This window comes from Oreochromis niloticus, linkage group LG18 (genome assembly GCF_001858045.2).
Source record: "Oreochromis niloticus isolate F11D_XX linkage group LG18, O_niloticus_UMD_NMBU, whole genome shotgun sequence".
NCBI lineage: Eukaryota > Metazoa > Chordata > Actinopteri > Cichliformes > Cichlidae > Oreochromis > Oreochromis niloticus.
In genome coordinates, this window is record NC_031982.2 from 2,474,512 (window position 1) to 2,492,427 (window position 17,916).

The following is a 17,916-nucleotide window of genomic DNA, read 5'->3' on the forward strand; positions in this document are numbered from 1 at the left end:
AGACATTATGATGCAGACTTATAATTTGCACCGATTTTTTTTTTCTCGAAATTCTATAAAGTGAGGTCGAGAGCCCTCGGTGCGCCTGCTTGCTGCTGTGCTGAAGTCAAAGTAAACTTTATTGTCATCTCCGCTATATACAGTACAGTATATAGAGAGACGAGACGACGAGGCTCCAGTTACAACAGTGCAAGTAAACAAACAATAAATATAAGAAGAGTAAGACAATAAATATACACTTTAGGACTAGGGGTAAAGGGATCAAACAATTTAAAATTTATAATTTACAGTTTGATGATTTAAAGTCTCGCACAACCTGTCGAAAGGGGAGGGCCCCGGCTGCTTCCAAATAGAGCACATTTCATTCATAATGTTGTAAATCCAAGCCCATTATGTATTCATGATTTGAATCCTGGGTTGTGCAAAATCGCAGAAATAAACCCTAGATAAAGTGAATCTGTGAACTAAGGTGTAGGTCTATTAGGTTATGTAGTGATGATCCTCGGGTTGGGGGATGGGTGTTCTGGAGTGGAAAAATTAAAACCAATGGAAGATGGACAAGAAAAGTTCAAAGCCATCAGGTGCTTAGTTTAGAAAAAGAGAAAAGAAGAGGAGGAGAAACGAGCAAAAGATACAGGTAAGCAGGTGTGTCATTGGACAATGGCCAGGTCATCCTGAAACAATCAGAATCATATTCAGAATACTTTATTAATCCCTAAGGACATTATGTGGGTTTCAGTTGGTCCAATAAGAAATTCTAAAAATAGTAACAGTAACAGACTAAACTCCAAACAATACTATGTTACAGATTTTACACATTTAGGAAATAGCACTAATATATACAGATCACTATAAATTTTAAGAAATAACAGAGGTGATTATAAATAAATATCAAGAAAATTGGCAAGAATATTACAGAGTAGATCTCCAAAAGTTGATTCTGTTCATCTGGACGTAGCGTTTTGTGGGAGAAACGTTTCGTCAGTCATCCAAGATTGGGGAAACCTGCAGTCAGTTGAGACTGAAGAAGTCACTTGGATGAGTGATGAAACGTTTCTCCCATAAAACGCTACATCCAGATGAACAGAATCAACTTTTGGAGATTTACTTACCTGGATGATTGAGCATGCATCAAGACATTACAGAGTAAAAAAGAGCGTGTGTAAAAAGGCTGTAACTATTGCAGTGTTTACAGTGTAGATGGAGGAGTTGTACAGGGAGATGGCCATGGGCAGGAATGACTTCCTGTGTTGTTCCGAGCTGCTTTTTGGTAATCTCAGTCTCTCACTGAACGTGCTCCTGTGACTAGCCAGTACGTCATGGAGTGGGTGGAAATTATTATCCATGATTGTCCTTATCTTGGACAACATCTGCCTCTCAGACACCACCCTAACGGAGTCCAACTCCCCACATTACTGGCCTTGTGGATCAGTTTATTTAGTCTGTTGGCATCTGTGACCCTCAACCTGCTGCCCCAGCATGCAACAGCACAGAGGATCGCACTGACCACAACAGAGATACAACAAGATAATATTAATTAGTAGGGATAGTGAAAATGTCAGTTTACGTTTGTTAGCCACTTGGCTATGAGAGTAAACAGTAGACACTGATGTAGCTTACTGAATCTTCTGGACTGTGTTCAGCACAATATTAATTAGTCATTGTCAGTTGTTGATTTGTCCTATTCTCATTGTCTGATTAATTATAATGGCTGTTTGTAAGCCGTTTGCATACTATGTATACTCTATCTGTCTTCATATACATATATATATATATATATATATATATATATATATATATATATATATATATATATATATACTACACGCCTTTGGAGCAGAAGATCGCAAGTTCGATTCGGGGGCATCTGTATCCAGTAAGGGTCCTAAGGCTAGACCCCCTATGCTAAGTGAGCCTACCGCAGACATGAGCGAGACAGATAAATATGAAGGCATGCCGGCTCGGACGTCGCCCGGATCAACAAGGTCCGCGTCAGGTGTTGAGGAACCAGGGCACCCTGACGAGAAGTGGGCTACTGGAACAAGAAGGCATCGGTGGGCAAGAGACGAAAACAGGGCGTTGTTGGAATGCTACTACGCAAGTAACCCTGGCGGAAGGGGTTACATGAATAGGATGAGGGACCTATGGACTCTTTGATACCCAACATCCAAAATGACGGCGAAACAACTAGTAGCTCAGTGTTCCAACATTCGAAAGAAGGGACTGCTCTCACAGCTAGAGATTGATGAGGTACAACATAAATGCTACGGCAAGGAGGAGTCAGGACACCAGGTCAGGGGGGAGATATCATCACCCCCACCCGAGATTGGGTACATAGCCCCAAGTGCGATAGGAGAAGGATCGTTGAGTGCGAGAGGAACTGACCTGAAAGATAGGATCATGGCCAAGCTTGAAACCTGGATCCCCCGTAGCCGGTTACCAAGATTACGTGAAGTACCCTCAGAAGGTCTGCTAGATGATGTTAATGCAGCACTACGGATGATACCTACAACCATGATTACCGACACTAACAAGCTGATCTACACTATGGCAGCAGTGATCAGTGAGATGCTTGGCTACAAGTTGAACAGCCACAAGGGGCAGTACCCTCCATGGAGAAGGAGGCTAGAGGGCAAGATCAAAGTAGCACGAAGGGAGGTTAGCCAACTAACGGAGTTGCAGAAAGGCGCGACAAAGAAGGTGCATAAGAAATACAGCAAGCTGTCCATACCTGAGGCCTTGGAAACTGCCAAGCAAAGACTCACAGCCTTGGCCACCCGCTTGAGGAGGTACACCAGAGAGATAGAAGGCAGGAGAATAAACCAGCTGTTCTCCACAGAACCAGCAAAGGTGTACTCTCAGTGGCAAGGGAACAATAAGAGAACAGCACCACCAAGGCTGGAGACGGAGCAATACTGGAAGAGCATATGGGAGAAGGATGCAACCCATAACGGGAATGCTCAGTGGCTAGTGGATCTGAGGGCAGACCATAGCGACCTCCCTGAACAGGGTCCAGTAACCATCACAGTGGCAGATATCCAAGAAAGGGTCTCCAGTATGAAGAGTTGGACAGCACCAGGGCCCGACATGGTTCACGCCTACTGGCTGAAGAAGCTGACTGCACTCCACGAGCGTCTGGCAGCACAAATGAACCAGCTGCTAGCTAACGAGAGACACCCGGAATGGCTAACCGAAGGTCGGACGGTCCTGATCCCCAAGGACCCCAAGAAGGGACCGGTCCTGTCCAACTACCGACCAATAACCTGCCTCAGTACTACATGGAAGCTCCTGTCAGGCATCATATCGACTAAGATGAACAGGCACATGGGTCAATACATGAGTGGGGCACCGAAAGGGATTGGCAAGAATACCAGAGGCGCAAAACACCAGCTACTGGTAGACAGAACAGTCAGCCGAGACTGCAAGACCAGACTGACCAACCTGTGCACTGCCTGGATTGATTACAAGAAGGCCTATGACTCAATGCCCCACAGCTGGATACTGGAATGCCTAGAATTGTACAAGATCAACAGGACCCTAAGAGCCTTCATCAGGAACTCAATGGGGATGTGGCGTACAACACTAGAGGCCAACTCCAAGCCCATAGCACAAGTCACCATCAAGTGCGGGATCTACCAAGGAGATGCCCTGTCCCCACTGCTGTTCTGCATAGGCCTGAACCCCCTCAGTGAGATCATTAACAAGACTGGCTACGGATACCGACTACGGAACGGAGCAGTTGTCAGCCACCTCCTGTACATGGATGACATCAAGCTGTATGCCAAGAGTGAACGAGACATCGATTCACTGATACACACTACCAGGCTATACAGCAATGACATTGGAATGTCATTCGGGCTGGAGAAGTGTAGTCGGATGGTAACAAAGAGAGGGAAGGTAGTCAGAACTGAGGGGATCGAACTACCAGAAGGCAACATTGCAGACATAGAGGACAGTTACAAGTACCTGGGGATCCCGCAGGTGAATGGGAACCATGAAGAGGCCGCTAGAAAGGCTGCAACCACCAAATACCTGCAGAGGGTCAGGCAAGTCCTGAGGAGTCAGCTGAATGGTAAGAACAAGATCCAGGCCATCAACACCTACGCCCTGCCCGTGATCAGGTACCCTGCTGGGGTAATAGGCTGGCCAAAGGAGGAGCTAAAAGCCACTGACATCAAGACAAGAAAGCTCCTTACCATGCATGGAGGGTTTCACCCCAAGTCCAGCACCCTGAGGCTGTACGCTAAGCGGAAGGAAGGGGGCCGGGGACTGGTGAGTGTCAGCACCACAGTCCAGGATGAGACAACGAACATCCAAGAATACATTGGGAAGATGGCCCCAACTGACAGAGTGCTCAGTGAATACCTTAGGCAGCAGAAACCCAAGAAAGAGGAGGGAGACGAGGAACCATCATGGAAGGACAGGCCCCTGCACGGTATGTACCACCGGCAGATAGAGGAGGTGGCTGATATCCAGAAATCCTACCAGTGGCTGGACAAAGCTGGACTGAAAGACAGCACAGAGGCACTAATCATGGCAGCACAAGAACAAGCTCTGAGTACAAGATCCATAGAGGCTGGGGTCTATCACACCAGGCAAGACCCCAGGTGCAGGCTGTGTAAAGATGCCCCCGAGACAATCCAGCACATAACAGCAGGGTGCAAGATGCTAGCAGGCAAGGCATACATGGAACGCCATAACCAAGTGGCCGGCATAGTGTACAGGAACATCTGTGCCGAGTATAACCTGGAAGTCCCGAGGTCAAAATGGGAGATGCCCCCAAGGGTGGTGGAGAATGACCAAGCTAAGATCCTGTGGGACTTCCAGATACAGACGGACAAAATGGTGGTGGCTAACCAACCGGACATAGTGGTGGTAGACAAACAGGAGAAGACGGCCGTAGTGATCGATGTAGCGGTTCCGAATGACAGCAATATCAGGAAGAAGGAACACGAGAAGCTGGAGAAATACCAAGGGCTCAGAGAAGAGCTCGAGAGGATGTGGAGGGTGAAGGTAACGGTGGTCCCCGTGGTAATCGGAGCACTAGGTGCGGTGACTCCCAAGCTAGGCGAGTGGCTCCAGCAGATCCCGGGAACAACATCGGACATCTCTGTCCAGAAGAGCGCAGTCCTGGGAACAGCTAAGATACTGCGCAGGACCCTCAAGCTCCCAGGCCTCTGGTAGAGGACCCGAGCTTGAAGGATAAACCGCCCGCAGGGCGAGATGGGTGTTTTTATATATATATATATATATATACATATATATATATATATATATATATATATATATATATATATATACATATATATATATATGAACACCCAGCACGTCCCCACATATATATATATATATATATATATATATATATATATATATATATATATATATATATAGGGGTGGCTGTAGCGGCAGAGCAGGTCAGCCACTAATCAGAAGGTCGGTGGTTCGATCCCAGGCTGCCTCCTGGCTGCATGCCAAATATCCTTGGGCAAGATACTAACCCCATGTTTGCCTACTGGTGGTGGTCGGAGGGCCCGGTGGCGCCAGTGTCCGGCAGCCTCGCCTCTGTCAGTGCGCCCCAGGGCAGCTGTGGCTACAATGTAGCTTGCCATTGCCAGTGTGTGAATGTGTGTGTGAATGGGTGAATGACTGAATGTAGTGTAAAGCGCTTTGGGGTCCTTAGGGACTGAGTAAAGCGCTATACAAATGCAGGCCATATGTAGAGGGGGTGTTCGCCCCGTTCACCCATACAAGCCTTTCAAAGAAAAAGAAAAAAGCTTCTCTCCAAGCTTTCTTCTTATAAGATAAGATAAGATAACCTTTATTAGTCTCACACGTGGGAAATTTGTTTTGTCACAGCAGGAAGTGGACAGTGCAAAACTTATATAGCAAAATTAGAATACAATAAGAATAGAATAGAATAGAAATAAGAATACTGTACACAACTGTAAAGAATAGAATAAAATAAAATAAAATACTATATACAGTAGAATAAATAGAATAAAATATACAATAGGATAAAAAATAGAATGCAAATGCTTTATACAACTGAGTAAAAAATACAACTTTTTCAGAAAAAGAGTATTGCACTTAGTGTTATTGCACATGTGTGTGTTAGATCAGTTGAAGTCTTTGTTGTGGAGTCTGACAGCAGTGGGGAGGAAAGACCTGCGAAGTCTCTCCGTCCCACACCGTGGGTGCCGCAGCCTGCCACTGAAGGAGCTGCTCAGGGCTATCACAGTCTCCTGCATGGGGTGGGAGATGTTGTCCATCATGACAGCTTAGCCACCATTCTCCTGTCACTCACCACCTCCACTGGGACCAGAGAGCATCCTAGAACAGAGCTGGCCCTTCGGATCAGCCTGTTCAGTCTCTTCCTGTCCCTGGCAGAGATGCTGCCACCCCAGCAGACCACACTGTAAAAGATGGCTGAGGCCACCACAGAGTCATAGAAGGTCTTCAGGAGCAGAGATGGGCAGTAACGCGTTACTTGTAACGCGTTACTGTAATCCGATTACTTTTTTCAAGTAACGAGTAATGTAAGGGATTACCATTGCAAAAACGGTAATTAGATTACAGTTACTTTCCCGTAGGAACGCTGCGTTACTGCGTTACTAAAACCGTGAGTTTTTTGCGAGAATGTCTCATGATAGTGACGTAAGCGAGTGCGACGTTCGTGACAACAGCTGTCTGCAGATCAACAATGGATAATATATCAAGTACGGGAGAGAGTATGAGCGTGCAGCGTTTAAAGCGTGGAAGTACTGACCTTATTTTGAGTTTGATTCCATAAAAAGTGACAAAAACATTAGCGTCCGTTGTGCGTGGGAAGAAAACTTCTTTTTACAGCGAAAAAAACCCCCTTAACTTCCAAGCAAGCGCCGAGTGCGCTACGACTGTAATGGGAAATTCACAGAGAAACTCGCGGAGTCTTCAACTGACCGCTGCGGCACACCTGCACCAGGCTAAACCTCCGCCTACCCCCGTCCTGCTTTACAGGTGAAAATAGAGCAACTAGCCTTTGACTTTATTTATTTTCTGCTGTGTTTTACTTGCATCTATTTGAAAGAGTGAGTGTAAACACAAAAACATATTTTATTTTATGTGCTGGAATGTGCAGAAAATAGGTTTAAATGTTAAACAAATTTCTTCCAGTCAGAGAATGTTGCATATAATTTAATTTTTGCTTGATGCATAAAGTTAAAAGATTAAAACTAATAAAACAAGTTTTAAAAAGAGACGTTTCCATTTGATTACATTTTGTATGATGGATTATGCAGAAAAAGTAGAATTGGGCTGAAAGATCTATCGCTTTATCACCTATTCAGGTTGTAAATTGTGTTTTTAAAAAGTAACTAAGTAACTAAGTAACTAAGTAATTAATTACTTTTGAAAATAAGTAATCAGTAAAGTAACGGGATTACTTTTTGGGGGAAGTAATCAGTAATTAGTTACTGATTACTTTTTTCAAGTAACTTGCCCAACACTGTTCAGGAGTGGGCCCTCTACTCCAAACGACCTGAGTCTCCGCAGCAGGTACAGCCTGCTCTGCCCTTTCCTGTAGAGGGTGTCTGAGTTATGAGTCCAGTCCAGTTGGTTGTTCAGATGAACACCAAGGTACCTGTAGCTGTCCACAGCCTTAGGCAGTTCATTGTATCATGTATCATGTATCATGTATTCTTATTGTATTCTTATTGTGTTCTGTGGTCATCTCTCATAGCCAATTGGCTACAATTGGCTACTTCTCACATATAGAAGGTTTAAACTGCACATGGGTGAGGCTGTGTGCCTGAGATGACCACAGTAGTGACAGTGTCTCTCTGTCAAGACCAGAAAACCAGCTGTTTGGAAAATGTGATGCCTGAACTTGGGGCTTAAAGGGATTACTTTTTACATACACAGTGACCTGATTATTTCAAGATTTGGCCATGATTATAATAAGCCTTTAAATAGGGAAATACAATAGCACTGTCATAATACTTAAAGTACAAATGCAAATATAGAAATTAGTGTTGTATAAATTCAAAATGATACAATGAACTGCCTAAGGGAACTGTAAAAATTCATATAAATATGGAAAATACCGGGACATTCGATACAGACATCTGTAGAGACACAGAAGTTAATGAACAGAGTGCAATAATACATTAGGGCCACATATACAAGGAGAAGCGGAAAACAAACCATAAGGGGAGATATATCTCATCTCAGATAAGCAGTTCAGTTAGGAAGATGCTTTAGAGCAGGTGTGTCATTGCACTGTTAGAACAGTGCAATGAACTATCACAAACTTCTGTCATTTTACACATTTATTGTAGAGTTTCACTGCACACACAGCCCACTTATGATCGAGTGGGCTGTGTGTGGCCCACGATGTGAAACGAGTTTGACACCCCTGCTTTATAATATATGATTTTTGTGGTTTATTTTCTTAAACAAATTTAACGAGTCATTGTCAAGAGAACAAACTTGGGGTTGGTTTTGTAATTCTAATGTTGCGTATAAAGAATCTGGCAACAGACTAAATAACATCATTGTAAAACTAAACTCAAAGTTGCGTTATCTCTAGAAAAAGAATCGGGGATTGATGAAATCTTGAAAGCTTGTGGATTTTTTTCTCGCGAGTTGGATCGATCGTGTCGCAGGTTGACTGTTCTGGTCTAGCAACGTGACGTCACGTCCGGTCAAAGAACGCCGATTGCCACATGACTGGATGAGACTGAACAGATGCACGGAAGCACAGCAACCCATCCTCATGAGCAGGCGGTCGTGAAAACTTCACACGAGTCTTATCTGGATTCAGGAAGAGTAACGGCAGCACACCTGTTCTCACTGCCGTGGAGCTTCATAATGCTCACATTACAACCTTAAAGACTCTGCAGGCCTGTTACTCTGAGGGAGAGGAGTGTGACAGACAGCTCTGAATAACATGTTCTCTTCAGCCTGAGCTTCACTCTGTGTTTGAAAGAAATGGCAACAAAAGGCAGGCTGGTGCTGCGGAGTGTGTTCACGGGACTCAGAGCTCATGCTGTCTGGTATCAAAGCTTAGCTGCGACTCCCAGTCAAGGACTGCTGCTTTGGAGACCTCAGCTCAGACATCTGAGCTGCTCATACGGACTCTGCGGGGCTGCTCCGCCCTCCACAGGTACTCATCAGCTGGCTGTACTCCACCCTCTACACTGACGTGACTTGCGTACGGCCAATGCCACTACTTCTTCTACTGGTCTTCTACTGATCTTAGCCTGTCTACATTTGTAGTTATTGGACAGGATTCTCAGTTGACTCCAGCTTGTCCACATCATTCATGTTTCATTAGAATCCTTTAGGATCTTTGAACTTTGTAGGAGGCGTGTTTGCTTGTATTATGTAAGACTTTTGGACATTTTTATTATTTTGTAAAACATCTGTTCTTCCGTCTCTGTAAAAACTGTAATTCTATACATTTCTGCATATCTGTTAATGCGGCAGAAATTCACTTCAGTTTCAGTAAGTACTTAAAATGATTATCAAAGTGTAACTTGTGACTTGTGTCCCAAATCCATCTTACGATCAGGTCCCAGCAGTCTGTCGTTCAGGAGTCACACCTGTGGAGAACTGCGATCAGATGATGTGGGGAAGAAAGTCACTCTGTGTGGTTGGGTCCAGTATCTCAGGTAGTATCCAGACATGGAACGACAGCCATTGGTTGATTGATATGACTGAGCCCCCAGTGTGTTTTACAGATGGCTGTAGTAACCCACTGTTGTACCTCTCTCCTAACCTCCAAAACCAAAAATGTCCAATTTGGGTTAATCGCTCTATAAGACCTTTGCCGGTTGTTGTGTAATTTGGCATTCCCCAGCCTTTTCTCCCTGTTTCCCTTGCTTAAGAATGGCTTCATGACAGCCAGCTGAAAATGGTCAGGTACAAGGACTGGAGTGGCCAGCACAGGTTTGAATCTGACCCGCAACCCTTTGCCACACGTGTTCCCCTCTCTCTCCGTCACTCTTCACTGTACCCTATCGAATACAGGCAGAAAAAGGCCAAAAAATATTTAAGTAAAACTCTTAAAGATCTCAAGAAAGCCAAGAGAACTAAGACCATCTTAAAAAAAGTTCTTTATCATTCTTCAAAGGGTCTCATATAAATTTGAGAAACAGTATGTGTCTCTGCCCCCTACAGGCAGGACCTGTTCGTCATCCTGCGAGACTTCAGTGGCTTGACACAAATTCTAATTCCTCAGGAAGTATGGAAGAAAACAACAAAATACACTAACATAACCAATGAACGCTTTGCTGTAAAATAAATAACTAAGTAGTTTGTTTCCTCTGTTTTAAGTCTGCAAGTACTTTGAAAACCACATTGTGCAATCTGACGCCCGAGTCTGTCATCAAGGTTACAGGAACAGTCAGGAACCGACCAGTGGGGCAGGAGAACAAGGTTTGTATATGCTTCTGAAGGTGCAGTGAAACACCACCCACCTGCAGAGGGTGGTGAGGAAAGTTTAGTTCCTATACTTTGAGTTTAACTCATATGGGCCAGGAATCCTAATTACTACACCACCCAGTCACACTGTGCTTAATATACTGAGTGCCTGTTTTTAAACGTGGAAGGGGAAAAAAAGTACCAACACTCTCTCATCAATATATTTCACTATATTTATCAAATAGCATAATAATGTTCTAACCTTTAATAAATGTAGTAAAGGACAGGGATCTGAAACTTTCTTTTCCAAGGAGTGACTGTGTGTCCTAAATAATCTGGTGAATTGATACAATTTCATCAATCTTAAATTGCTTTCTGTAGCAATATAATGAGAGAACATGCAGAATATTTGAAGACATGTTTAAAGTTTTGGTGATTAGTCACCTAATTCTGTTTTGAATCATGTGTTTAAACCAGGGGATGCCAACAGGAGAGATCGAAGTCCTGGCAGATGATGTGGAGGTCTTCAATGTGTGCCAGAAGCTGCCGTTTGAGATAAAAGACTTTGTCAAAGTAAGTAACTTAACGTTACATGGACGTGCACTATTGAGCACACTGTAATAATTTAATGTTTTTTACTTACCAGAAGTCCGAGTCATTGCGGATGCAGTATCGCTACCTGGACCTGAGGTCATCACAGATGCAGAAGAACCTAAGACTGAGATCCAAGCTGGTGATGAAGATGAGGGAGTATCTCTGTAATGTGCACGGTATGGACAGCCATGTTTGTGATCTGTCTTTAATTTGCCCAGACATAAAAGATCACAGGACTTTCACTGATGTTGTTGCCTGTAAGAGGAAACCAGGTGCAGGAACTAGTCTCTTCTTGCTGTACCAAGCTCTGATTTTCATATGATTTTTGCTGTTGTTGTTGTTTTGCTGTAATGAATAGGCTTTGTGGATGTGGAAACTCCCACTCTGTTCAAAAGGACACCAGGGGTAAGACATTTGTAGACATTTTTACACGTTTACCAGGTTAAACAGCAGAAACTTGCACAACAATTCATCTTTAATGGTCTGTAAGAACAGTTTCTAAAAAATTCTTTGGTTCTACTAAATATAAATATAACAGCAAAAACCTAATTTGGCTTAAATGTTATGGTTTCATATCTGATATCTTAATGAACCACATGTGTGTTTGTGTTTTAGGGAGCCAAAGAGTTTGTGGTTCCCTCCAGAGAGCCAGGCTTGTTTTACTCGTTACCCCAGAGTCCACAGCAGTTTAAGCAGCTTCTCATGGTGGCTGGTGTAGACAGGTGGGTGCAGGCTCCATTATCTGCTATTTAACAGAAAGATGTTTGTTGTTTTTAAACGCTGCACTGGTCCAGATCGAAAACAGAGTTAAAAGGGAACGAATAATGAGCGTACAGTTCAGGTCACAAGTTTTCATCCACTCGTCGGGAGCATGAATGTCATGGTAATTTGGGGCTTTTAATGATGATGTACATACATGCGTCTTTAATGTATGTATGTACAAGGTTCTACAGTGTCTTTTAACTACTGGTTAGTGATCATGATTTTGCCCTTTGCCAGCATAAAAAGGATTTTTTTGACAGCATTCATTGGACTGACCAGTACTCAAGAATGGGGAAAGAACTCACTTAAGGTCTTGGAAGGGGACCTGTAGATGTATACAAACTGGGAAGGTCTATTGGAGCCATTTCTAAAAAAACTGAATACTGCAAGATAATAAATTTAAACAACTGCATGTAAATGCAAATTGTTTGGATTGTCTGGAGGAAAGACCAATTTCTCCCTCAGAGGAGAGGAAATTGATTAGGTTGTTCAGGAAACAACCCAGGAAGCACCAGGGCTTAAGACTGCCATGAACTCGAACATTAGTGCCACTTTCCCAAGTGAAACAAGTTTTATATTACATGGACTGAGAGGGTGCTGACCCAGAAAGTGGCCCTGATCCAAAATTGACACCTTCAAGCTTGATTAAAATTTGCAGTGACCCACTCGGACAAGCGAAGACCTTCTGGAGAAAAGTTTTATGGTCGGACGAGACAAAGATTGAGCTATTAGGCCACAGTGACAAGGGGTATGTTTGGAGGATTAAAGATGAGACTTTCAAATCAAAGAGGACCATACCAACCATCAAGCATGGTGGTGGTAGCATCATGCTTTGGGGATGTTTTGCCACCAGTGATACAGGTAAATTGCCCAAAATAGAGAGAATAATATAGGAGGACTACTTCCAAATTCTTCAACAAATCCACAGCTGGACGGTTGAAACAGTCTTCCTGATACTCCTGCTCCAATACTTTCAACCCAGTTGAAAATATGTTGGTTACACATAAAGGCTGGGTCCAGGAAACCAACCAATTTAAATATAATATCCATCGAAAATTATGCCACAAGCTTGTTGACGGCTGCCCAAAGCGTCTCGTCAAAGCATTCTAAGGGACATTAAAGAAATAATAGTCAAGTTATATTTGTTATTAAAGATGTATGCTGTACATAAAGTACATGAGAAGAACCAAAGGTAGATTCCACTCCCATACTGAAATAAAGCACTTAGACCTGACTGATTTCCACTGCTGACAGCTTTGCACACATAACAGAATTTTTAGAAGTCCACCACATTAGAGTCAGAACCTGCTGTTAATGGCCAACAACCTCTGTCTTCTGTCTCTTTCTCCTCTGCGGCAGGTACTTTCAGATAGCCCGGTGCTACAGAGACGAAGGCTCCAAACCAGACAGGCAGCCTGAATTCACCCAGGTGAGATGGGATACACACAAGTTTGAAGCGCCACAGTTTAAAAAAAGAAAAATAAATTTTTCAGTCTGTTTCAGACATGAGATACTTAAAATTGCTGGCCAACCTCCCATATATCTATTTACGAGCAGTCCTCTTCATGCATGTGTGACATATGCAGCACACGCGCAGCAGTGCAGGCAAAGAGTTGTGCGCACACTCACAGACACAGCTGAACATGGACATTTTAAAGAAAGCTAACAGGAGAAGTGGCAAAAGCTATCCAGAGCTCAGAGCCAACTGCAAGCCTCGGTGTGAGCAACAAATTTAAAAAAAAAAAAATTACAGAGATGAGTGAAAAAGAGAAAACTAAAAGCTAACATGTCCTGTTAGCTTTGCACCATCTTTGCTCTTATGATATTTTATCACAGATTTCAATTCAGGATTCTGGGAGTACCACAGGTCTCTCCTGTAATCTGACTACATACTGAGCAACATATAGTCTGATTAGTCTGGCCCATAGACCGGCCTTTTGTCACATACATGTGACATGTTGGATCATGTCATGTTGTCTGAATTCTGAAAATCCTCTTGTCGTTTCTCCCAGGTGGACATAGAGATGTCTTTTGTGGACCAGGCAGGTATCATGTCACTGGTGGAGGGTTTGCTGCAGTACTCTTGGCCTGCAGAACATGGTCCTCTTAAGGTTCCTTTCCAGACTCTGACATATGAAGAGGCCATGAGGGACTACGGTGTGGACAAACCCGACACCAGATTCAACATGAAGGTGTTTGATTTCTTGGGGTCCTAACTGAAACTATGTTCTTACTGAACATGCTACATCTTTTACTCTTTTGTTTAATGTACAACATGAGTGAATTATATGATTTTTTTTATTTTTTTATTTGTCTATTTGTGCAGCTAATAGACCTCAGTCAGATCTTCCTTTCCACGGAAATTGAATTCCTCCAATCAGCTCTTGGCCAACCAGGAGGCTCCGTTCGGGCCGTCTGTGTCCCCAGTGGAGCAGTAAGAACAAAACCATTTCCTGTGGCAGAGAATCCTGAAAATGTAGAACAGAAGATGTGTTTTTGTGCCACAAGAGAAGCTCACAACTCTTATATGTGAATTTGTGTGTCTCAGATTATGTTTTCTCTCTTGTAACAGAAACTTTTTACTGGGAAGGATTTGGAAGAACTGAAAGAAATTGCCAAGACTCCGTTTGGACAGGTAGGCCTCTTATCCTTTCTTTGCTTTTATGCCTCATATTGTTCTGACATAAGCACTTTTGTGTTACAAACACTAGTAGAAAGTCACAAGTTGTGTTTTCTCCTTGTGTGTGAAGGAGCTGAGCCTGGTGCTGGTCAGAGCAGACGGGACATTGAAATCTCCCCTGAAGAAGCTGCTGTCTTTGTCTGTCACAGACGATCTACTGAAGTGGACTGAAGCCAAGCCCGGAGACCTGCTTCTGATAGCAGCAGGCTCCCACCACACTGTTGTAAGAGGCTTGGGTTGAGTCAGCTTTCAAACAAAGAAGAACAGAGCTGATACAAACGCTCCCTTCATCTGACTCTCTTTTCTGCTCTCAGTGCCCGTTGCTGGGTCATCTTCGCCTGCAGTGTGCAAAGCTCCTGGAGTCTCATGGTGTGGTAGTGCGTGACCCCGCAGCCTTCCACTTCCTGTGGGTCGTGGACTTTCCTCTCTTCTTGCCCAAAGAAGATTATCCAGAGGAGCTGGAATCAGCTCATCATCCATTTACTGCACCAGTACCAGAGGACACACAGTTACTCTACACAGATCCACACAAGGTACTCGTGTAGTACTTTATTAGTTATTTTAAATTATGTAGAAAAATGCAGGATGTATATTCTGTTTGTAAATTCTGTATTTCCCGGGGGCGATTGTGGCTCAAGAGTTGGGAGTTCGCCTTGTAATCGGAAGGTTGCCGGGTCGAGCCCCGGCTCGGACAGTCTCGGTTGTTGTGTCCTTGGGCAAGACACTTCACCCGTTGCCTACTGGTGGTGGTCAGAGGGCCCGGTGGCGCCAGTGTCCGGCAGCCTCGCCTCTGTCAGTGCGCCCCAGGGTGGCTGTGGCTACAACGTAGCTTGCCATCACCAGTGTGTGAATGTGTGCGTGAATGGGTGAATGACTGGATATGTAAAGCGCTTTGGGGTCCTTAGGGACCATAAAGGCGCTATATAAATACAAGCCATTTACCATTTACCATTTCCCAGGTTCGTGGTCAGCACTATGACCTGGTGTTAAATGGCTGTGAGATCGGAGGAGGCTCCATTCGCATCCACAAAGCCTCAGAGCAGCTTTATGTACTGAAGAATGTCCTTAAGGTCAGTGGTTTCCTCCATCTTGGTGCAGTTCAGTCTTTCACTTAAGAAAGAGTGGGACGTTTCAGTGTTAACCCTAACACTAAATATTTCCAACTTTTTTTTGTGCTTCAGGAGGACCCCGGTCTTCTCTCCCACCTCCTCGAGGCCTTGGATTCAGGAGCACCGCCTCATGGAGGCATTGCTCTGGGTGAGCTCAACTCTGCTTGATTTATCACTGAGTTTGTATATGACTTACATGTGTGCATACACTGTTTTTTTTACTAACCACATAGTGTCAGCCTGATATCATTGCTTTCACTTTAAATACTGTCTGTAGGGGGTCCATTTTCCCTAACCGCTGAAAAGAGATCAGTGTATTTTCTTGAATTGCACTAACACATATCCATGGCAACATGCTTGGTTTTAGTTACATGTTTGTCCATTAGTGGTATATAAATCCCTACTACAGCACTAACTGGGTAATTATTAGTGTTCCCATGCCATTCATTAGGCAGGTCATTTTTCAGCCCACAAACCCACTGTCTTGTGCTACAATGCCAGGAGCTAAAGTCCACATAATTATTTACAGTGCTGGACCAAGACAATAAGGATGGATCAGTGTTTTATAATTCATTTGTCGGATTTTTTTTTTTTTTTAGCTTATAACTGTATGAAATTAAAATTTCTGGTCAATTAGTGCATTCGAGTTTTACGAATGAATAATTTAAGGCTGGTCTTTTTAGTTATATGGAGTAACTGTGTGTGTGTGTTTGTTTTATTGGGCTGTTTTTCTTTTCAATTTGGTTATTATATATTTTGTGCCATATCACAGCATCAATCACCTTAAGGCACCTAATATTGTAAATACTCTCTTAAAAAATAATACAGAGAGAACCCAAAAATCTTGAAATGTCCTTTGAGCAAGCACTTTGTGACAGTGGGAAGGAAAAACTCCTTTTTAACAGGAAGACACATCTAGCAGAACCAAGCTCAGGCAGGGGCGGTGATCTGCTGTGACCGGTTGGAAGTGAGGTGAGGGGAGGGAGACAGGACAAAAGACATGCTGCAGAGACACACTCCAAACTACTCTGTAGTTTGTGAGTCTTGTGGTTCTTTGTTTGGTATTTGTTTTGTGTGAAGTGTGTGAATAGAAATGATAAAGTTGAAAGCTGTACTTTCTGGTTTGACCACATGGTGGCAACAGTGTGTCACTGTTTGTGTCATTAACTGGGACACAGTGACACCTGAATAACATGTTCAGAGCAGAGCAGCACTGGGCCTGAATGGAGTTTCAGTAACTGTGAGCTAGTCAGTTATTGTGCAAAATGATTTGGGTTTGGAAGATGTGACTTGACACATGCGCGGCAGTGCTGAACTTGTCTGACTCTTACTGTTAGCCCATTTCAGCTGTATCTGTCTGAACCATTCGACCAAACACGATCAAGGTTTTTTCTGCCAGGACCTTAGTATAAAATGCATGTATTGCAAAGCCTACATGGACAATTGAACAGTAAATTCAGAGTGATCTGTGCAATATTGAACGGTATATTGATCAAGTTGTCTCTTTATTTCTTTGTCCTTTTCTAGGTTTGGATCGACTGGTCTCAATAATAGTCGGAGCTCCCAGCATCCGTGATGTAATCGCCTTTCCCAAGTCATTCCGCGGTCATGACCTCATGAGCCGTGCACCCGACTTGGTGTCTGAAGAGGACCTGAAGTGTTACCACATTTCTGTTAAGTGGGCAACAGAGCAAGGAGGAGAGAGAAAGTGATTAAGAAGAACCACAGATATTGAAGGATGTCTGTGTAGTCCCAGGTCTGGTGAGGCTGAGGAGATGTGCAGACTATCAGCAGACAGCAAAGAGACTTTGAGACTGTAAGATCTGTGCCAGATGGCACAACAACAGAGACAAAGAGGAAGAGCTGGTGCTGTGGTTGCAGCTCTGGATGAGAGATACTTGTGGCTGCATTGATGCTGCCACAAGTATGTGGTCCTTCGCATCCTCTATGTTTGTGATCCTTCGCATCAAGTTTTTTTTAGATATTTATATCTTTTTACTGATTCTATACAGCTGCTTATCATGGGGTGGTTTGGTGTACATGTTCAAATGAGGCATTATCTGAAATAAGAATAAATTTATAATGTCATTGTTTTTGATGCCAAGAAGTTAAATTTCAGCATGTGCAGAACTAAAATCCAAAAGTCATAGATTCTCACTTATGATTTTCTGGTTGTATAATCATACAAACACATAATATTCAAGTAAAATACAACCCACTTTCAAAAAGTTTGAATCTTCTGTGTAATGTAAATAAAAACAGCAAGCAATGATTTGAAAATGACATAAACCCATATTTTAGTCTCAGTATGTGTATCATTTCATGGAAAATAGTATCTCAGTTTGAATTTGATGGTAGCAAGATGCA

At 43.3% G+C, this 17,916-nt stretch overlaps 1 protein-coding gene across 1 annotated transcript; it reads left to right on the forward strand.

Annotated features, from left to right (window-relative positions):
* The first annotated feature begins 8,684 nt into the window (after positions 1 to 8,684).
* On the forward strand, positions 8,685 to 17,844 carry dars2 (aspartyl-tRNA synthetase 2, mitochondrial). The gene is made up of 17 exons (XM_003453144.5): positions 8,685 to 9,145; positions 9,554 to 9,653; positions 10,162 to 10,225; positions 10,318 to 10,419; positions 10,882 to 10,977; positions 11,051 to 11,174; positions 11,357 to 11,403; positions 11,614 to 11,720; positions 13,120 to 13,189; positions 13,773 to 13,952; positions 14,087 to 14,194; positions 14,333 to 14,395; positions 14,511 to 14,663; positions 14,755 to 14,973; positions 15,400 to 15,510; positions 15,622 to 15,697; positions 17,077 to 17,844. Exons 1-17 carry the CDS (start codon positions 8,971 to 8,973, stop codon positions 17,259 to 17,261), a joined length of 1,980 nt encoding a protein of 659 aa, XP_003453192.1. The 5' UTR covers positions 8,685 to 8,970; the 3' UTR covers positions 17,262 to 17,844.
* The last annotated feature ends 72 nt before the right edge of the window (positions 17,845 to 17,916 follow it).